The 22,535-nt window shown below is 48.8% G+C and overlaps 1 protein-coding gene across 2 annotated transcripts; it reads left to right on the top strand.

Moving 5' to 3' along the window:
- Nucleotides 1-904: 904 nt before the first annotated feature.
- Kctd7 (potassium channel tetramerization domain containing 7) lies at nt 905-18,623 on the top strand. Of its 2 annotated transcripts, none has more exons than XM_050146417.1 (6): nt 905-1,025; nt 2,297-2,585; nt 3,211-4,475; nt 7,266-7,435; nt 11,161-11,339; nt 11,777-18,623. In XM_050146417.1, exons 3-6 carry the CDS (start codon nt 4,332-4,334, stop codon nt 12,151-12,153), a joined length of 870 nt encoding a protein of 289 aa, XP_050002374.1. In that variant the 5' UTR covers nt 905-1,025; nt 2,297-2,585; nt 3,211-4,331; the 3' UTR covers nt 12,154-18,623. The 2 variants fall into 2 exon arrangements, with proteins under 2 accessions (XP_050002374.1, XP_050002375.1); XM_050146418.1 differs by lacking the exon at nt 905-1,025 and adding an exon at nt 2,214-2,262 and having other exon boundaries at nt 2,354-2,585.
- The last annotated feature ends 3,912 nt before the right edge of the window (nt 18,624-22,535 follow it).

Genomic DNA, 22,535 nt, shown 5'->3' with positions numbered 1-22,535 from the left:
AGCCTCTGTTCTCTGAGAGGAGACCCACCGAGCCCATCCTCAGCACTCCCTGACCCTTCTGCACAGCCTCTGGGAGCTGCTGGGAGTGGTGTGGAGGGTCTGCAAGCAAACTGTCCAGCCCAGACTCTTCTTTAGGCCTTCCTACTTTCCCAACAGCCCTCACACCAGGCTGCTGACCTTGGATTTCCCAAACCGCTTAAACAAAACCAAGAGGGAAAGTACATTCCTAAGGGAAATTCTTGGCAGAAAATAGAAGAAAGCTCCAGCACATAAAAATGATTATGTAGGCATTGTCCCGCTTGACATTTTGGGGCTCTGTGTTTTCTTTCCTTTCTTCTTTCTTTCTTTCCCCCACTCCCACTTTTTTTGTTGTTAGATTTTGTTGTTTTTATTCTTTTGAGACAGGGTTTCTCTGTGTAGCCTTGACTGTCCTGGAATTCACTCTGTAGACCAGGCTGGCCTCGAATTCACAAAGGTCCGCTTGCCTCTTCCTCCCAAGAGCTGGGATTAAAGGTGTGCGCCACCACTACCCAGTCCACTTTCATTTTTGAGACAGGGTCTCACACAGCTCAACCTGGCTGCAAACCCGCTCTCTAGTCAGAATAACCTTCAATTTCTGATCCTGTTTCTACCTCCATGGTGTTGGGAGTTATAGGTCTTATTTTTGTATTTCTTTGTGTGTTTGTGCGCACATGCTCACGTGGATGCCGTGGTGTGGTTGCGGAGGTTGGAGGACAGTTTCCAGGAGTTGGTTCTCTCCCACCACATGGGCTTCAGTGTTCGCACACAGGGTGGTGGCAAGTGCCTTGACCTGATGAACCACCTCATCAGTCCGAGTTTTATTTGGATTATTGTTCCAATATCCAGTTAATATATTACTGGGGGTGGAACCCAGGGTTTAGTGCATTGTAGGAACTCTACCAACTAAACTACAGCGTCAATGCTTTGTTTTTTAGGTCTCACTATGCATCCCAATCTGGCCTCAAACTCTTCCTGCCTCAGTCTCCCAAGGGCAGCGGTTGCAGGTGAGTGCCACCCCCACTCGGCTCCTCATCAGCCTTTCAGAATGTCTTCTCGGTGCTCCTTAGCCACACGCCTTTCTCGTGTAGACTCCTAAGAGGGGAGAGGCCCTCTGGCAGAGTGGATAAACGAGGAAAATCGATCCAGCGAACCAACCTGGGCCTGCTCAGATGTCTTATTATGTATGATAAAATTCTTTCTGTTGCCTAAACCAAAATCTGGTTGCAATTTCTGTTGCAATGGAAGCACTCTTGTCCTAAGGAAGAGAGGAAATTGTTTGAGTTGGCGGCTTTTGCCAGTTTGTACTCCCCTGACAGGACTTCATGGAACTCAGGCTGGCCTCTAACTCATTATGTCTCTGAGGATGACCGCCTGTGGCCATCTCCCAGGTGCTGGCGCTACAGGTCTATGCCCCTACGCCCTGGCTTCATTTTCCATTTCTGTCAATGGTATGAAAGTATATGAGGAACACAATGAGAAAGTAGTTTAAAATCTGAAGTCTGGGCTGGAGAAAAGACTCCGTGATTAAGAGCACTGACTGCTCTTCCAGAGGACCTGAGTTCTGATCCCAGCACCCACACTGGGGCAGCTTAGATCCACCTTCACTCCAACTCCAGGGACCTGATGCCCTCTTCTAGCTTCCAAGGGCGCCTGTACATACTCACACACAAAGCAGGACAAAAACCTGACTGACTTCTCTGTCCCGGTTTTCTCTGTGTCAAATTCCTGGTTGATTCTACATAGGTATGCTTATCATTTGAGTTATCTGCCTGAACCTATCCCTTCAGGATGGGCAAAAAGACGAGTGGCTGAGGCATCTTACTGTCCACTCTTGACACTGTCCTCTTCCAGGTGGATTCTCGGAACAGAAGAGACTCACAGCAAAGACACCCACCCACAACCCCCTGGGGGCCATTGTCCACGATGGCAAGGCCCCAGGGGAAGCAGGGGTGATCCTAATCAGCTTGTCTCCAGCTGAAAGGATTTCTCTGGACCACCTCACAGAATCCGAACCAAGACAACCCACTTGACTGGGGCTGCTTTATTTGCATATCGTCTCCTCTGCCCCAATCCATCATCTACTTAAACCCCAAGTTCACGTCAATTATCAGATGAACTTGGAGGTAACAGGAGTCCTTTAGCATTTTCTCTTCCCAGTGTAGCTGCGTGGATTAACTCCCTGGTTTTCTCTTTAAGTGATTTACTGAAACGGGTGACAAAGCCTGTCGGAGCTGCTGAAAGGTACAGGGTTGTATTTTTTTTTTTTTTTCTGAAGGAGCCTCCTCAACAGGTCACACAGTCCCTGAGTGACTGAGGTGTGTTGCGTCAATAGGTCATCTGGCTAGCTGGGACGATCTTTCTGGAAGAGCTTGTTTCCAACTGTGTCCTGGTGCAGAGGTCACGATGCCATCATGGTGAGGTCATCTAGAGCTGCAGGTATAGAGAATGACACAGCTGGGACGGCAAGGACTCAGCAGTCAGCCAAGTTTTACTGGAGTCATACACACAGCAAAAGACACACACTCCCTGCCAGTGGAGAAGGGATTTGGAAATCCAGCCTAAAGGTAGGCTTGAGTCTTTTCGTGGTCTAGGGTGGATCTCCATCCCCTTAGTTCTGATTGGTCAATTTAAACACACAGGAGGGAGCTGATAACCCATACTGTTATGAAAGCTGAGTTATGTCTTGGCAGGTCTAAGAGAGAAGGGGAACCCTGCTGGCAGGGGTGGGGGTAGGGCGGTAGGGGTGGTGTTGAACTGCTGGCTTTTGCTCTTGGTGAAGCACCTGATCTGTTTGCCATCTTGTCTACCTATAGGGCTTCTTTGCCAACCTGTCAGAAGAATCTATCATTCATTGATCTCACTGGGTCCTATTTTGGTTTTTCTTTCTTTCATTTTTTTTCCTCCATGATTTTTATTTTATTTTTTTCCTTTTAAGTATCTTTTTTCATCATGCAATCCAAGGTGGACTCGAACATGCTACGTAGCCGAGGCTGGCCTTGACTCCCAAGCCTCTCCCGAGTACTGGGATTACAGTGGGAGACACCATGCCCAACTCTATTGTTGTTGTTGTTGTTGTTGTTATTATTAGAGACGAGTTGAATTCTCAGAAATCCTTCTAAGCCTCTCAAGTCGCTGCAATTAAAAGTGTATGCCACTAAGACTGGTTTGTTTTTTTTTCTTCTTCTTCAGATTTCTGTGTGAGTCCACGGAAAAAGCCTAGCACAGCAGCCATGCCCTTGCGGTTCAAGAAGGGCCAACCACATTGTTGCAGGGCTCTACTTCCATGTTCTACACCGCCGGTGCCCTCAGCCCTGCTCAGCGCATCCTCAGAGACAGCCTGCCCAGGCCTCTCTTTACTATGGAGACAAACCAGCTAGTACTGGGTGCTTGCGGCCGGTGAAGACAAGGTGGCTTGGAGCTTCGCGCCCGCTAGTCAGAGAGCCAATGCCAGCCGAACCAAGGCGCTGCCCCTATGAGCGAGCTTCGTGCCCGTTAGTTAGATGGCCAAAAAGAGCGGGGCGATCGGCAAGCCGGCTGTCAGCTGTCACTCTAGCTCCAGGCTCGAACGTCGGACCAGACCTTTATCGGTCAGGGCGGGGCTAATCACACTCCGCCCACAGCGGGAGGCGGCCTGGTCCGGGCAGAGATGCTACCTGCGCTGCGGTCGCTAGGTAAGCGGCCTGGACCAGGGGAGGCAGCGCTCCCGTTAGTCAGCGAGCCAATCAGAGTGGAACAAGCCGACCCCGCGACCCCGCCTCGAGGCCAAGCGTTTTTCCGCTCTGATTGGACGAGTCCCCTGCCAATCACAGCAGGAGCCAGTGAAGTCTCGGCCAATAGCAAGAAGCGCCTGGTTCCGATTTGCGGCGTAGGGTCCACGCGGTGGTGGCCGATCGAGGTCGGCGCCTGGAGATCGCCTCCCCTTGGCCAAACCCTCGAGCAAGCCGGCGTCGCGCGCGCCCGTCCGTCAGCGAGCCAATCAGAGTTGGGCAGGCCAGCGGCTACTTCGGCTTCAGGCCGAGCTGTTTGCTCTGTGATTGGACGAACCTCCCGACAATCAAGGCGGAGCTAGCGGAGGCTCGGCCAATAGCAGGAGGCGGCCAGGTCAGACCAACGACTAACTGTAGGCGCGGTGGTCGTTAGACGGTTGGAGGGCTGCGCGCGACGTCCTGCCTGCTGCTGCGCGCTGGCCCTCGGCGTCGGGCGCCCGCCAGCGTCCCGTCTCGTCATGTTAGGCGCTGCTTGGCTTTAGTTCTCCAGGCCTCCGCCCACCCGCCTACCCGAAGCCGCGCCCACCGCCCAGAGCCAGAGGGATGGTGGTAGTCACCGGGCGGGAGCCAGACAGCCGTCACTCGGACGGTGCCATGTCCAGCTCCGAAGCCGAGGACGACTTCCTGGAGCCGGCCACTCCGACGGCCACGCAAGCGGGGCACGGGCTGCCCCTGCTGCCCCAGGAGGTACCTGGACCGAGCGATGGAGGGGGGAAGGGAGACTGGTGCGTTTAGAACTGACCTTGGGAGGTGAGCCTCCAAAGGAGCTGTCCACCACTGATGCCACTGGTGCATGAGGTGTGTCCTCCCTGCCCGGGGTCACCTGCACCCCGTGTGCCTCTTTCCTAGACTCAGTAGCTACCAGGATGTCCAGTTCCACTCCTGTATCCTATCTTCCCCCTTTATCAGCTAGAGGAGGACTCGGGACTTTTCAACACATAGCACGTTCCATACACTCCAAAAGGAGGCCCAGGGTTGCTCAGGTGTATTCTCCAGCAGTCCAGACAGTGGTGTAGGAAGCTGTGCTCAGATAACCTACATGGTACCTTGGTATGATTTGGGGAAAAGGACACACCCGCGCAGAGCGACCTCTCCCATCCAGTTGCTTTCATGCAGTGAACAATCTGCATCACCGCACGGGGCAATTTCATTTAGATGCACAGAAATGAGTGGTAGAGCATCGGGAGCAAAGAAAACAGCACGAACAAGGGCGTAAATGCGATAAATTCGGGAACTAGCAGGGGGGCACTGAAGGCTTGAACTCTAGAGCAGAGATGGTGGGATTGGCCCGCTCAGTCATCTTGCTACTGTGCTCGGGCACACGGTGACTTCATTAGTCCTTCATGGGTGTGACACTTTGCACCTGCAATGACTCTCGAGACAAACAGGCAGATGGGTACAGAAGTGGAGACTTCAGCCCACAGAGTTGTCTGAAGGGGCCGGCTGGGTGAGGCTCTCAGGCAGCAGCAGCCAGTATTGCATTCCGGTTAGGAGCCCCGAATTGCCCACATCGTGGGAAACTTGTGAAAATAAGCAAAATTTTAGATATAACTGCAGTCAGGGAAAAGAGCCAATAGAGATACAGTGGAGGTTTTGTGTGTGTGTGTGTGTGTGTGTGTGCGCGCGCGCGCGCGTGTGCGTGTGTGCACTGTCATTGGATAAAAGATGTGGTTTGAAGGAAAGGGCACGACTCCCCAGACTGCGGGCCAGGTGTCAGTCCCAGCTTCCTATGAATCACATCCCTCCATGCAATACTGAGAGCCCTCTTCAGTGTTTTCTCTCACATATGGTTCAAAGAAGTGGATGAGTATGAACTCCCTCTAACACAGACTCCCGGAAGTGCAAAGCGTTGTACCAAGACGACATTTGAGTCTTGGCACACACACAGAATGGATTTAGAGTTTCTGTAGAAAAGTAGAAGGCATTTTGCACTGAGGGTTGAAATTTGCTGGGCATGGTGGTGCACACCTTGAATCCCCACACACCAGAGGTAGAGGCAGATGGATTTTTGTGAGTTCTAGGACAGTGAGGACTACATAGTGAGACTGTCTCAAAAAAAAAAAAAAAAAAAGAGTTGAGTTTATACTTAGAATTGTACATCCTGTGTGTTTCATTAATTGATTTTGTGAATTTCCGTTTTTACTCTAAGGCAGGTCTTAAGTTTTATTTCATCATTTGCATTCTTTCTTTTTATGAGACAGGGCCTCTCTATGCAGCACCCTGATTAGCCTGTCTCACTTTGTAGACCAGGCTAGCCTCAAAGAGATTATCCTTCCTCTGCCTCCCAAGTGTCGGGATTAAAGGTTTGCACCACCGTGCCTAGCTGTGCCCTTCCTTTTTTTTTTTTTTTTTTTTGCAAAGGACTTTCACCACAGCTAGAGTGATGTCATCACATTGAAAAATAAGAGTTATGCTGGGATAAAATTTTAGTTGATTTGGAGGCAGTCTATGGGAAAGTTAGATCAGAAACAGTTCTTCCATATATAGTTTAGAGAAAATAGAGCACTGAATTTTTTTTTTTAATTCTCAAGCATTTCAGGAAGGGACCCTTTTGAGGGTCCCACGGCTAACCTTTACCGCCATTTTCCTGTCGTCACTTAGCCCTTGCCATGCAAACCTTAGGGGACTTGAAACCAATAAGTCACTCTGGTTTGAGAGGAGAGGCGTGGAGTGCAGTGGATGACGGGGATGGGGATGCTGAGAGAGAGAGAAGCTCAGCCTTAGACGCCCTGCGTAGCATGTGAGGTCTCTGGGTAAGAAAGGGATGAGGACCGGATGCCTCGGGCCATTGGAACACAGCTGGTCCCTGGTAACCACCGGCAAGCACACACAGTCTCTGCGCATTTAGGATGCGCGTTAGGATGCCTGGCATCTGGTAAAACAGGTTGACAGAGGAAAAAGATTGCCATTGCATTGTTCCAGGTGCTGTAACAGAAGAGAGCATGGCATGCAGGGAAGACGTAATGGAGGACTAGATACAGAATTCTGTCCTGGGGACCTGTGAGGGAGGACAGAGCAGTAGTGGCCACGGAACCTTAGAGAATAAACCAGTGCTGCCAGTTGACCTCGTGCCTTGGTGTGAATTAGAAAAGGGCACACACCTGGGTCGGTAGGCGATGCTCATCCAGGTGCTTGCACGGTGAGCAGCCTATACCACCACATTTGGCAAGTTCATTGGCTGGCTGGACAGGAGGAGGCTAGTAAGAGCGTTTGTGGCCAAGGAGATGGCATGGATAAGGACATCGGGATGATACGTTCAGGAAGGGGAGGAGGATGAACGCTGAGCAGTGTGGGGTTGTACTGAAGAGAGACCTGGTGTAAGAGCTGTCAGGTGGAATGAGCAGGACTCCAGAGAAGAGGAGAGACAGGGAAAAAGAGAGTATTCAGATGGTCCCCAAGTTCGGGATGATTGAGTGGTGTGACATTAACGAGCCCAGGCAGACTGCCAGTCTGAAAGCTGTGCGGGTTCCTTTCCAGTTTCCTGAGGTCGTTCCCCTTAACATTGGAGGGGCCCACTTTACCACACGCCTGTCTACCCTGCGGCGCTATGAAGACACCATGTTGGCTGCCATGTTCAGCGGGCGACATTACATCCCTACAGACTCTGAGGGCCGGTACTTCATTGACCGAGATGGCACGCACTTTGGGTATGTCTCTTCCTCTGCAATCAGCTCCATAGTCATAGCAAGCAAGTAGCCTGGGATTCGGTCTTGAGTGTTGCCGTATTCTATGGTACCAGAGGAGATAGCCTGGTGGTGGGATTTAATAAATGTTCTTATTGGCTTAGACTAAAACACTTAGTTGCTTGGCCAGAGGAGGTGAAGAAAGCAAGAGAAAAACATTTAAAGATTTATTTATTATCTATACAGTGTTCTGCCTGTATGTATGCCTGCAGGGCAGAAGAGGGCACCAGGTCTCATTACAAATGGTTGTGAGCCACCATGTGGTTGCTGGTAATTGTACTCAGGACCTCTGAAAGAGCAGCCAGAGTTTTAACTGCTGAGACATCTCTCCAGCTTTGAGGAAAAAAATTTAAAATATTTGGAGACAGGGTTTTCTGTCAAAAAGCATCTTGGAGAACACCTGTACATTTAGATTCTGGGGCTCAATAAACCATGCAAGTTGGGTATGCGGCACTCAGCTATAATCCCAGCTCTTGAGAGGTGTAAACAGAAAGATTGCAAGTTGTTTCTAGGGCAGCTTGGGTTTCATAAGAAGACCCTTAACACTCCCAACAAACAACACCTACCTCAATACGGAGGCAGTGGTTCTGAGGCTTACAGTGGCTCAAAACAAAAAGGGTGAGGAGAAGGCTGGTGCCGGATTGCTACCCCTTTATCTTGCTAAGAAACCCTTAAAAAGCAAACTTGTATTGTTCCTGAGATTTTAACAACACACATACACACATACACCATAGTCTCAAATGTATTTGATATATATATTCTAAAGAAATGTATGTGTGATTTATACACTTTCCCATGAAAACACTTCTGGCAAACCTTATAAAGAATGTCTCAACTTCATTGCTTTTGTTTGTTTTTTGAGACGGGGTTTCTCTGTGTAGCTTTGGTGCCTGTCCTGGAACTCACAGAGATGCACCTGCCTTTGCCTCCCAAGTGCCGGGATTAAAGGTGTGTGCCTCCACCACCTGGCTCAATGCGGTTTTGTTTTAAGATTTATTTTTATTTATGCGTGTGTCTCTCTTGTGTGTATCGGATACCCTCAGAGGCCAGAGTAGGATGTTGGATCCCCTAGAATTGGAGTCACAAACAGTCGTGAGCTGCCATTGTGGGTGGTAAGGACTGTTTTCTGGAAGAATAGCAAGTGCTCTTAACATCTCAGCCATCTATTTCCTTGTTGATATGAGAAATAATTGTAGCTGTCTGGTCGACTTGTCAAAGAGGGTTAAGTAAAGAGCCTGTATGTGGCCTCAGCTAGGTCACATCTTCAGAATACACGGCTGGAGTCCTCTGCTCCTTTGGTCTAGCTGTAGAGATGATTAGAGGATTGGCATGGCCTTTGACCTTGAACCAATGGCAGGGAAGCGGAAACTCTTCAACTGATCTACATGTCTTTGTGTTGACCTCCAGTAAGGTTTGCCTACAAGGGCCATTTTTGTCCTTAGAAAGGAGCCTCTGGCCGAATTCTTTGTTTTGCAGTGTCTGGTTCTCCCCAGTGGGCTATCAGCTGCCTCTTGTGGTGAGGAAACAAAGTGTCACATCACCCTGTAACTATAAAAAGATTTTTGTTTGCAGGCATTTGGGGAGGAAAGTGCTGGCCCCAGCTGGCAGCTCTTAGCTGGGCTTGGCCCAGGGTTCTGTTTGTCAGAGTACATAAGGGTTTATTGATGATCCCAGAGGACTGAATTTCAGGGGGTGGGAGTGGTTAGAGAGATGCTCAGAGGTTAAGTGCTTGCACTGCTCTTGCAGGGGACCTGAGTTCAGGCCCCAGCACCCATGTCAGGTGGCTCTCAATAGCTTGGAACTTGAGTTCCCGGGGGTCTGGTAACTTTACCCTCCTCAGGGCGCCTGCACTCTGTGCCCGCATCCATTCCCACACACCAGACAGTGAAAAATAATAAAAATCTCTAAAAGGGCTGTGGGGAGGAAGAACAGGATCCAAATTAAGGCTTATATGCCAGTGTCCTGTTGGCCTCTGCTAGAAAGTGGCTAAAATATAGCAGAAAGCAAGATGTAGGCATTGATGTGTGGGCTGCTGGACCCCAGTAGTCTGGTTTATCAGCAGGAGATAGAGTTCTTCAGAGATTCACAGTATGAGGCCAGGGTATGAGGAAGGAAGGGTACACACACCTTTGCTGGCGGAGTTCATGCATCAACACTACCGTCATGGGTACTGCTTGGGCCTGGGGGGAGTCCCAGCACTTTGGTTTGGCTGTTTCTAATGAAGCCAGGACCATTGTTGCAGATCAGCGTCAGTTGTGTCCAGAGCTGAGCCTTTGCCAGCTGTGGCTCCTTCAACAAGTGTCTTCCATAACCTCTTAGGTCCCAGCCGGGCCCCATTTATAGACAGGAACTAAGAGAGACCCTGCCCTAGAATGTCATTAAAAGGATCAAATGGGTGGCATGTGATTAGTGGCTAATGCAGATTAATACTTGGTGTTAAACTGGGCGGTGGTGGTGACACCTTTAATCCCAGCACTCAGGAGGCAGAGGCAGGAAGATCTCTGAGTTTAAGGCCAGCCTGGTCTATAGAGTGGTTTCCAGGTCAGCCAGGGCTGTAGAGGGAGACCCTGTATTGAAAAAACAAAACAAAAAATTGTGTTAGCTCTTGTCACATTATAATTCAGATTAACTATTGATGTAACAGACTTATTTAAGGGTTTCCTTACTGTCTTCCATAACCACGGCAATAGGCCTGATTAATGTTACTCTCAGCACTAGCTAGAGAGTCTGAAGAGGATCAGAAGGACTGAATATACCAGGCAGTGCTGGTCACAATTTTAAAACCCAGCACTAGGGAGGCAAGTTCCAGGATAGCCAGGATAGTTACACAGAGAAACCCTGTCTCAAAAAAAAAAAAAAAGAAAAGAAAAGAAAAAGGTGGTGGCGCACGCCTTTAATACCAGCACTCAGGAGGCAGAGGCTCAAGGCCAGCCTGGTCTACAAGAGCTAGTTCCAGGACAGCCACAGAGCTACACAGAGAAACCCTACCTAAGAAACTATATATTCCTTAGTTTTTTTTAATTCATTTATTATGTATACAATATTTTGTCTGCATGTATGCCTGGAGGCCAGAAGAGGGCACCAGACATCATTATAGATGGTTGTGAGCCACCATGTGGTTGCTGGGAATTGAACTCAGGACCTTTGGAAGAGCAGGCGATGCTCTTAACCACTGAGCCATCTCTCCAGCCCCGACTTTCCTTAGTTTTAAAACCAGTTAATTCCCATGTTGTTAGGTATTTTGTCTTCTCCATAGAGCTACAGAATAACTAATGGTGAGGATGTGGGACAAGGAGAGTTTGTTGTTAGCACTGGGCATGTAAAGCTTCAGTTACTCTACTACGCCTGCACTTATGTTATGAGTGAGCTTTTTGTTGTTGCTCAAAAGACAGGTTTTCTCACTCATTCTATAGACCATGCTGGCCTCAAACTCAAGGGGATCCTCCTGCCTCCGCCTCCCAAGTGCCAGGATTAAAGGTGTGCACCACCACAATCCTGTGAGGTACTTTTCTTATTTTCTTTCATCTTGTACGTGATGATACCCAAGGCACACAAAGGCCAAGTTCACGTATCAAAGTTATACAGCTGACAATGTGGCCCAGATTCTTCTCCAGCCACCTTGACAGCCCCACCCACCCACCTCCCACCCCCATGGTCCTTATCTCCTTCTCACCCTTTTTCCTGCACAGAGATGTGCTGAACTTCCTGCGCTCAGGGGATCTGCCTCCCCGGGAGCATGTGCGAGCCGTGCACAAAGAGGCCCAGTACTACGCCATTGGGCCCCTCCTGGAGCAGCTGGAGAACATGCAGCCGCTGAAGGGCGAGAAAGTGCGCCAGGCCTTTCTGGGGCTCATGCCCTATTACAAAGGTGAGGGGTCAGCTGCCCTACACACCTGGAAAAAGGGGTTGCAAGGCATCTTTCAACTCCCAGGCCTTTCCCAAAAGTGGGTGGGTCCAGAATTCATCCAGATTAGGAGAAAATGTTCCCCTCTTTCAGTAACGCTGGGACTTTTCAAGTTTGGGAAGGACATCTCCCGTACACTCCCACAGTCCTCTCAGGACAGCCAGCAGATAGATAACATTTCAAGTGGATAGCCCTCACCCTGTGTGGGGTTCCTAGCTTTGGAATACCATGGGCCTTGTTGAAGTGTGCCCTTGCTGAGCCCATGGAGTCCCCTCATGAAATCTGCCTCTTCCCCTCTGCATCTTGTCACTGGGTGTCTGTCCCTTTTTGTTTGCCTGTATCTCTCTTTCCCCCTCCTACTCCACCCTGCCCCTTGACGGCTGTTGTGTTAAACTCTATAGACCATTTGGAGCGGATTGTGGAGATTGCCCGGCTGCGCGCAGTACAGCGGAAGGCCCGCTTTGCCAAGCTCAAAGTCTGTGTCTTCAAGGAAGAGATGCCCATCACCCCCTATGAGTGTCCCCTCCTCAACTCTCTTCGCTTTGAGCGGAGTGAGAGTGATGGACAGCTCTTTGAGCACCATTGTGAAGTAGATGTGTCTTTTGGGCCCTGGGAGGCAGTGGCTGATGTATATGACCTGTTACACTGTCTGGTCACGGACCTCTCAGCCCAAGGCCTCACAGTGGATCACCAGTGCATCGGGGTGTGTGACAAGCACCTTGTCAACCACTACTACTGCAAACGCCCCATCTATGAGTTCAAAATCACGTGGTGGTGAGTACCAGTAGCCGGGTCCCATTTAAGAGGTGTCCATCCTCTCGGGCGGCTCTGGGAATCTGATCCCCAGAGGAGCTGCTGACTGTCCCCGAACCTCCTGAGGTGAGGACAGTGTGCTGAGGCACAGATGCAAAGGCACGGGTGCTGCTGCAGCCCCCCTGGCTCGTCTACCTTGGGGACTTAATCTGCACTCACCCCATCTTTTCCTCGAGGCATGGCGTCTTCACTGGAGGCCACAGGATTTAGTGGGGATATCATCGGAAGTCCGGAGAGGTTTGATAACCTTCTTGACACCTTGCAAGAGAGCGTCTGCCCATTTTAGAGCCATGTCGCTGATGAAGGTGTCAATCACTTCCTCACCCTGTTTGAACATTCCTGTGCTCAGTGTGTCAGTCAGAATAAGGAGTGTGGTAGGGGATTTACCCAAGTGTCCACCCTGTAGCCCTGGCCAAAGAAGAAAGAGTCCTTTTCTCCCCAATGTGCTCCTTGCTCTTCCAGTGACTATAGTACCTTGTCTTAGGATGTGGAAACATATGTCCCGCACTTCCAGAACATGCCTGTCACCTTCTCTTTGAGATTAACCACAGCTGCCAAAGCCTTGTACCAGTTGGGCCTTAGAAAAACCACAATGTTTACAGCCGTGCCCTGGAGCTTTGGCTTTACATTCTTTGCAGAGTTATACTCTTCATAGGACTGGAAGGTTTCAAAGGTTCTCTCCAAAGATTCCCCAAGTTAGGCAGACAGGGAGTCTAGGAACTCATAACATGTAGCATCCCTCCAGAGGCCGAGATCATGGCCTGCTGCCAAGTCTTGTGTTAGGATCCAGTGTGGTGAACCTCTTTGGCACGGACACTCTCTTTCTTTGGAAGCTACTGTTTGGGCTTGAGGGAGAGGAAAGTAAGTCCCAGGTGGAGGCACTGCCATCCTAGGAGCTGAAGATGATTGTAGTAAATGTGTGTGTTCTACTTCCTGCTTCAAAAAGAGAAAACAATCCACAATAATTTCTTGCTCAGCGGTCAGGGTGCAGCATGTAGCCCGCAAAGAGAGAGATGTGTCGCTCTCTTCTGAGAGCATTACATTGTCCTCACTGCACAATGGGTTTTATGTAATCGTAGGTATCCTTGACCGTTTCTGGATAGTATTTTTTTTAATAACTTTTTTTTTTGTTTTTTCGAGACAGGGTTTCTCTGTAGCTTTGGTGCCGATCCTGGAACTAGCTCTTGTTGACCAGGCTGGCCTCGAACTCACAGAGATCCGCCTGCCTCTTCCCGAGTGCTGGGATTAAAGGCGTGCGCCATCACCACCCGGCTTTAATAACTTTAAAAAAAAAATAAGGAATTGGCAGCACCCCCAATATTAGTCCTGTAAGGTCAGAGTGGTCCAATCAGACACTTGGGGGTTAGAGGCATCCATGTGCCTCAGAAGACTAGAAGGCCAAGCCCTGGGCTCTGAGCTGGACTTCTCATTGCAGGTGGAGGGGGTGACTTTCCGGGGCTTCTGGGAGAACACATGGTTTTGACCTTGTGCTTCACTCTGAGTGTAACAAGGCCTAGAGGGAGGGAGCAGCAGCTGTCTTCCAGGATAGAGTTCTCTCTGTGGTCCTCAGCAAACAATAGGATCTTCTGGGGTCATGAAGCCCCTGCTTGGCTCTTAGCCCAACACCGTGGCTCTGGCCTTGTCTTAGCAAAGAAGTTCTTTGTTTAAATAGGTTTTATTTTTATTTTGTGGACAGGGTCTTATGTAGCCCAGATTGGCCTCAAATTAGCTCTATAGCTAAGGACAACCTTATACTCTTGACCTTCCTGCCTCTACCTCCAAAGCTCTGGGGGACATAGGCATGTCCCACCACACCTGGCTCTTGTGTTCATTTTTTTCTTAATAACATAAACAGAGTTTGCAGAGTAGCCAGCTATCTGCATTACAACACACTACTCATGCTTAACTCACTCAGAATATACAAATTTAACTTTAAACCATTAACTTCATGACCAAAACAGGGCAAGAAACATATTTGAAACTCTGGTTTTCTGTCCCTGAGGTTGCAAAATTATCCCTGAGAAATGGACTCACCTTGTAAGACCAATTAATATGGAGGTAGTTAAGTTCCTTTTGTGGGAATTTATGAATAATCAATGCAATATGCACAAGGCGTGACTGCAGGTCAAGGTCAGACCATCAAGGCATTTGCCCTTCCATGGCGATGGTCCCATCTGTCCCAAAGTGCCACCCCTCTTGATTGTTTATTGGAGCAGTGGCCCCTGTTAGGCTTGTTGGGAACTGGAGAATGGCTCCATTCCAAGTGGGGAAATCCTTGGGTCTACCAGTTGGCCTGTGGTGAAACAATTGCCCCGCCCAGAGGCCTTCATTGGCCATTATGCTCCGCTACTCCTGTTCCATTTTACCGATCTGCTCAGTTGTCAAGTTGGGTGTTACTGAGGGAGCACCAGTTGGGGACTTGAGTGGTATTTCTAAAGGATCTACTTGGGGTGATTGAGATGTTTCCTTGTCAATGTCCAAAGAAGGATAAACTGGGGGAGGTGGTGGCTCAATGAAGTAGGAATGGGTCCAACTCTACCCGGTTTCAGGGATTGCAGTGAGGTTTTCCCTGGTTAAAGCAGGTGGAAGCTTTTGCCCTGAAGCATCTGGGCTTTCCTGCAACCCCGAGGTTGTTACTGTTGTCTCATAGGCAAAGCCTGATCTTGGGGTGTCTGCTGACTAGTGTCCACTGAGTCGTTTTGGGAGCTTCTTTTTTCAGGTTGCTTAGTCTCATCAACTGGGCTCTTGCGTGACCAGTGAGGTCCAACCAGAAAGCCAGGAGTGGCAGTGAGTGAGCCATAGTCCTCTTCACACTCATCATCTGAGCTTGCATCTAAGATCTGAGAAGAGGGATCCTAGTGCACATCGCTGCCATGGGTTATTATTGGATCTTTACTTCCTGCAGCTAAATCATCCAGGTGTTGGAGGCTTACTCCCTGGCACTGGTTTCCTGATCATCTGGACCCCTAGTAGAGGTATTCGAAGGGGCAGGCTGCTGGGGTGCTGACATAGAAGAGCCTTGAGGTGTTGGGCTCCCTTGATTTGCAGTGTGAACCAAAGCTGCAAGTTGTTGGATTTTTCCCCCTCTTTGCTGCAAGCGTCATCCTGCCTTGATGTCCAATGTTGTGGTTTTTGGGTTTTGGGTTTTTTTTTTTTTTTTTTTTTGGAAGTCCACCAGGATTCCCTGTTCAGCATGATCAAAGTCTAGTTGGTCTATCTCTTGCTCTTCAGCATGCTTCTTTGGGCGTCTCTCAGCCTTACTGGCAGTTTCCCAGAGTTGCTGGTATTGTTCTCCAACAGTAACACCCACTAGAGTGCCACCATGAGCCCGGTGCAACGGCTGACAACTGGGGAAACAGTCCGTGTTCCAGGCTGTTGACTCCTCAGAGGTTGAGACTCCGTGCAGACGGAGCATATTCTTGGCCAGCTCCTGCAGTGCGAGCTTGAAACTGTCAACCTCTGCTTGAACCATAACTGTCCAGACAAGAGTAGAGAGTGATCTGATTGCCTTCTCTGCGGAAGGTGTGGTCTAAAACAGTTGTAACTGTCAAGAGACCTGAGCATCTTCCTTGGGCTACCGGATTGGAAATACTGATAGCAGAATCATGTCCAGTTTCCATGTTGGTTCCTTGATGGGTCAACATAAATTTGAAGATAAAGCTGGCCCGCCTGATCCCAGAGATCACCATCATGAACCCGGGAGTGTTCCAACCCTGGGGATGTTGTTTTGGCCCTGCTCAGCATGAGCGGGTATTTGGCACTGAACTTTTTCCAGGCAAGCCCTCTCACCTACAACTAGCTTCGGTAAAAAACAAGGCTACAGGAAGAAAGAATTGCCCTACTTTCCAATGTTCATTATGGTTGTTGGCAAGAGCTAAGAGGGCTTGTTGTGTTCAGCTGCCAAGCCCTGTGTCAAGACAAAAGTCAGTCAAGTTGCTGGTTGTCTTATTTTCTAAGATGCGGGAAACCAGTCTGTGTCGTTCAAGATAATATCTGGCTGCCCTTTGCTCAAAATTCCCTGAGTTTCCTTCTTAGGAATGCTGGGTGCGCAAAGTCAACAGGCAGCTGTCCAATAAGTCCCCTAATTCAACCCCAGCCTGTATAGCGCGGATTATCTGTAGGCATAGTTCAGTGGGTTCTGGGGCCCGGTGTGAAGGATTCTACTGGTTGTGTCCTGAAGTTGAATATGCTATGCAGCTCGAAATCCTCTTGGGTTGAAGAATGAGAAGTAGCATCTGCCCCCAAATGGTTTCGATTGTGCCGTGTCGAGGATGCATCTTAAACCTGACGGGAAGCGAAAGTTGGAACACTAGGGCAGTCAGTGTTAATGCCAGTGCTCGATGGAGTGATGAACTGATCGTCCCATTTTTAAACTGTTAGTGAAGCACACTGTTGAGAATGTTGTCCAGATCAGCAGAGAGCTGACAACTGAGTGGAGGACTTCTAGTAACTAGGCCTGGGACCCTTTCTCTTCCTGCTAGAGAGTCCTTCAGTGCTTGGAAATTTAGTCCACTAATATAAGACAGAGGGAAAACTGATCTGCTCAAAACCAGGCCCAGACTGATTGCTTAATACAAAGATGCCTGGGGGAAAGACATTGTCTCTGTACTTCCTGGAGACAGTTTCTCCGTCTCCTTTTTTATTCTCAGGATGATAGGTTTTGTACCGTTGTGGCAAGAGAATGTTCCAGGCCACTGGAGCAGACAGAGGAGGGGCACTAGATAACCAGCTCAGAATTCCCTCCCCTCCCCTTTCAATTCCTTTACTATATTTTTTTTAAATAGTTGACTTGATGTTTGCAATATTAGGGCAGACCATATACCAAATCTTCTTGTGTGTATGTGTTTTTTTAAATAACAAAACCCTTTTTAAGCCAGTGACTTCTGTACTTTCTTGCAGCACAGAAACTTTTCTTTGTACTATAAAGTATATTTATTATAATTTTCCCTTGACTAGTGAAATATGAAATAAGCAATATATATTGGGATCTGGGGTGTGGTTTCATAAGAGAACACACCTACCTACTATGCACAAGGCCCTAGGTTCCCTTCTCAACAAAAAAAAAAAAAAAAAAAGGAAAAAAAGAAAAAAAAAAGACAAGCATCATGTCAAACTGTATCTTTGCTATTTGGGGCTCTAACTCACTTTCTACTCTCTTGGAGCTTTTCCTAAACAGAATAAAAGAATTCATCAGCCTATTCTGGCCCTCTCTAATGAGAAGCTGAGCTTATTCTGAAATATGCTATTGTATGTGGTGGCTGTGGATGGCTTCCAAATGAAGGGGTCGTGTCTGTGGAAATTACCTCTGTCTGTCCGTTTGATCCCTTTCCAGTTGCAATTGCTTAGACCCAGACCAAAAGATTTGCAAGGAAAGTTTTTCCTTGATCCACAGGAAGTCGTTCTCAAAATGATTTGTGCGCCGTGTCAATGCCTCTCGCGGTGTGAGTGAGACCAGTTGTTGCTGAAGCAGACCCAAGTGCCTAGCCTTGAGCTTCCCTCCTGTTTGACTCTGGGCACTTTTTCTCCTGGGTGACATGCTCACTGGTCGGGACAGTGAGAGATTTGATAGCGGCACATGGTGCAACGTTAGAGTCGAGGCAGAGAAGACTGAGGGAGAGCCACATTGAAACAAAATATTCCAAGGTGTGTGTGTGTGGGGGGGGTTGGGGTTCATTGTTACTGATCTAATAAAGGAACCATCACCATCCATAACCTTTCTCTGTGTGCTCACCTGGCTGCCCAGTACTTCCAACGCTGAAAGCCAACAATACTCTGGACCCTCCTGTTCATTTCTCTTGGGGTTTGGGTTGTCTGGGAACTAACTGCCTGAGCTCTGTGTCTTGGGTTGATCAAGTTCTGAGTTGCTCTCTGGAGGACTACCACACACCCGCAACACAGAGCCAGCGGGGAGCGGGGGAGCGGGGAGGTGTCGTGTGATGCTGGGCTGAGTCCTGAGATAGACGTCACCCAGCACACTTTGCCCACAAAGCATTTTGATCCTAGGAAGACTGTCAAGTGTCCTTCTGCATAGTTTTAAACCATATTTGATTGTTATATAAACAGTTAAGCTCTCGGGCTTCGGTGCAGGCTCTTGCCTGGAGGGGATGCCCATTATTCTTAAGGGAGCCTTCCCTTATCTAAAGGCAAGATGTTGGGAATTGGGATGGAAGAGACATTTGGGGGGGGCAATTTTGGGGAAAATATGTGTCTGTAGTGGGGAGGGTTAGATTGGGAATGTGGGAACAGATTGGGTGTCGAAACAGACATGGCCTTCTGAGTGTGGGAGGTCAGCTGGATCCATTGTCTTCATTTGCATAATTTTGTTTTTGTGTACTGACTATAACACTTCCTGTGTTCAATAGCATACCTGTTTGTGACTACTCTTGCATATAGAGCCTCGGTTCCGTTGGATGACATTAAAATCAAGAACTAGAACCTGGGTGCTGTGCCTTGCTGTACTGACTGAGGTCATCTCCACTTTGCCAGCAAATGTCTTGACCACTGCTTTAGATCTGGTGTTTGGGGATGCCACAATAAAATAATAACACCAGTGCTGGACTTCTGGGCTAACGGAGGCGAGGGGAAGTCACCCTGAGAAGGCCCTATGGGAGCTCAGACAGGAGCGTGCCCACGCCAGCACAAGCACATCTCAGGCCCTGTTGAAAGTGCCCAGGGGAGAACGCTCTGTCCAATCTCCGCTTCTTTTTCAAGGGAGAAATAGTGGCTCGAAGCATGTATGAGCCTGAGTGTTTAAGTTCAAGACCCCCGAGGAAGTGAGTGGAATTTGTTTTCCCTGAGAGCAGAGTGTGGCACCTCCCTGGCTAACCTCATCAGGACACTCCTTAGAATCATTTCCTTTATTAATCATGCAGATGAGTTCTGAAGTCTCTAGGGCTGCAAACTGTCTACTACAATGGTTCTCAACTTGTGGGTTGCGACCCCTTGGGGGAGTCAAACAACCCTTTCACAGGGATCATGCATGTATCCGATATTGGCATTACGATTCATAACAGTAGCAAAATCACAGGAAGTAGCAATGAACATTTTATGGTTAGGGATCACAATATGAACTGTACTAAAGGGTTAGAGCATTGGGAAGATTGAGAACCACTAATCTCTGCTTCCCTCAAATCTCTGATTGGTCTGTTAATTAAAGCTGTGCCTCACCCTTGCTGAGGTTTTCCCTGGCCCGCTGGTGATGCGACACCTTAGCCGCTGGAAATTAGCATTCGGGTAAACCCACAGAGCAGAGCCAGGCTCCCTTGTGCAGATCAGTAGCTGCCTCTAAGACCTAAGCACGGAACCTTGAAAGGCACATACGACAGCTTCTTTGATCCAGGAACCCGTGGGAATTTTACATCATGCAAACTATTCCACTCACCTCCCAGTCCCTCCATATCCTCCCACCCCCTGCAGTGCCTCGGCCAATTAACACACACATACCTCTTTGCTCCATCTCCTCTTCATTCATCCTACTGGCATTGGGAGCCAAGATGTATCACACAGTATTATTCTCTTTTGCTCAGTCAGCTCTACTTGGTATGGTTCAAGGTCTCTGAAAACCCTGACTCTTAAGCTCAGAACATTAAAGGCCCCCCCCCCAATTTATAGCCATTTTTTAAAAAAATTTTTCTCTTTCTGTTTTGAAGCAGGCTCTCATGGAGCTTAATATGGCCTTAACCTTGGAATTCCACTGCTTCAGCCTCCCGAGTTCTGGGGTCACTTGTGGGTCCCACCTTGACATTGATTGTCCTTGTGAGTGAAATAAGTGCCTGTGAGGTGGAGGAAGGCCTTGCTCCTGGGACAGCGAGGTCAGGATGACCTCCTTGTTTAGTGATGGCGTGCTGGTTGGGCCCTGGGTCTGGGAAAGCCTGCGCTAGTGGAACTGCAGCCTTCTGGAGCTAACTGCACACACACACTGGGCATTTCACATGTGAGGGGCTATCTCAGGGTATGGCCTCTCTTCCAGGGACCTGTGGGGTTGGAAGAGCCGAGCTCCATGCTCAGTTGCTCCAGGTCTGGCTTCGGCCCTTAGACCCAGGCTTTCTACCCTCCTGTGCGGACCTCTGGCTTAGTGGAGGTGTCTTGACTGAATTTACCTACCAGTTTGTTTTTGGTTTGTCGTATTTACAGCAGGACCCCTTCACTTCTTTGTAGCCTGTCATGTTCTTTCGCTCGTTCTCCCCACCTCCCTCCTTTTCCTTCTTCCTATTTCCCTTCTCTATATCCCTGCTTGATAGGTGTTTTGTTTGAGAAAGGAGCTTCCTGTGGAGCCCAGGCCAACCTCACACTTGCAACAATCCCCCTGCCTCTGCCTTCTAAGTGCTGGAATGACAGACACATGCCACCTTCCTCTCATGTGACCTCGAAACTAAGCCCATGTGTGAGAAGGAAGCGGATGAAGGTTGTTAACCTGAGCAGCTGCTTCTCCCGCAGTCACTTTGGGGGGCTCTTACTCTCTGGGGGCTCACATCCTTCATTTCTGCCTTCAGTGAAGACAGGGCTACTGTAGAATTCATACATTGGGGGTACTCACTCAATCCAGTAGCCAGAACTGTACTTCCTCTTCCAAAATCTCACACTCCCCAACATAAAATCACAGCCAGAGTAGCCTTTGGCTTGGGGTGGCTTAACAACTGAATGGCAAGGATTTCTGCCCGAACACAGTTGTTCAGAAAAAGCATCCAAAGATCTTGGGATCCGCCTGTATCAACTTCGTGTTCTGCAAAAACTACCAGGGATGGAGCGCATCGTGCTCTCCCAGAGGACCTTAGTTTGGGTCCCAGCACAGATGTCGGGCAGATCACAACCACCTGTGACCCTAGCTTCAGGGGATCTGATCTTGGGTACTGGCCTCTCTGGGCCCCTGCATTCACATGCACTTCACATGTCCACACTCAAATGGATGAATGAATGAATGAATGAATGAATGAATGAATGAATAATGTAAAAACTACAAAAGAGAATCAATTCATAGAGAGAAAAGGTTGATTTTGAGCCTGTGGTGGAGGAAAGCCATTCACTACAGGGTTGGGAGGGAGAAGAGATCAGGGCCCTAGAATCTGTCTTGAGGGATCTCAAACAGTGGTTCTCAACCTGTGGGTCTCAACCCCTTTGAGGGTAAATGACCCTTTCACAGGGATTGCCCAAGACCAGAGGAAAACACAGATACAATTCATAACAGGACAAAACACGATTCCTAACACATTACGATTCAAAACACATTACGAGTCATAACAGTAGCAAAGTTACAGATATGAAGTTGCAACAAAAATAATTTTATGGTTGGGGAGGCCCACCACACCTTGAGGAACTGCATTACAGGGTCACAGGGTTAGGAAGGCTGAGAACCTAACGCCCCTTGGTAGGCCCTACCTCTGAAAGGCTCCGTTACCACTCAATAGTGCCAAGCTGGAGACAGGGTCTCATGTCTCCCAGCTAGCTTTGAACCCGTGGGATGGAACACTCTTCTTGCTCCAGCCTTTAGAGACAGTGGGATTGTGACTGCATGCCAATACCCGGCCAGGGACCAGGCCTGCCTCCAGCCGGCACTAAAAGACACCTAAGGTCCAAGGCGTATCATTAAAAATCTTCTCCCACCTGTCACTGAGTGGAAACAGGGCATTTGTGTGCCGAAGGAAAATCCAGCCAACTGTGTGAAAGACTCAGAACCATCCAGAAATACTCCATGCCTCGAGGGTGGAAACTGGAAGGAGATTCCATGCAAATTTTCCAGAGTTTTCTGCCCTCCACGATAGGATTCACCCTTCCACAGAGCATGACTTAGAGGAGTCTCCTGCTGTGTTAGAGCCTGTGATTTGATTTTGAGTTCGGGTTTTGTTTTAGTTTTGAGCTTCTCTCCCGTAGCCTCGCCTGGCCTCAGACTTGCTGTATAGCCAAGGGTGACTTCGAGCTCCTGATATTCCTGCTTCCATCTTCCAGGCAAGTAGGTGTCACTACACCTTCCTCTATCTTATATTTATTTTTGTTGATACAGGTTCACATTCCCTGACTGGTTTGGAACTCATGGCGATCCTCCTGCTTCAACCTTCTGAAGGCTGGAATTACAGTTATGAGCCATCATACCTCACCATTAATTTGTTTTTAGACAGGGTCTCATGTATCCCAGGCGGGGCTGAAGCTCACTGGGTAGCCAAGGATGATCAATAACTCTTATTCTTTTGTGGGCGGTGGTGGTGCACACCTTTAAAAGGCAGGTGGATCTCTGTGACTTCGAGGCCAGCCTGGTCTACAGAGTGAGTTCTAGGATAGCCAGGACTGTTACACAGAGAAACCCTGTCTCAAAAAAAGGACATAGCCCCCTCAAAAAAAAAAAAAAAAAAAAAA

The sequence above is a fragment of the Alexandromys fortis genome, unplaced genomic scaffold (assembly GCF_014885135.2).
Source record: "Alexandromys fortis isolate MF-2015 unplaced genomic scaffold, M_Fortis_MF-2015_v1.1 scaffold_56, whole genome shotgun sequence".
NCBI classification, from domain to species: Eukaryota; Metazoa; Chordata; class Mammalia; order Rodentia; family Cricetidae; genus Alexandromys; species Alexandromys fortis.
Note: the sequence above shows the minus strand (reverse complement) of the source record. Positions and strands in the feature narration are given on the sequence as shown.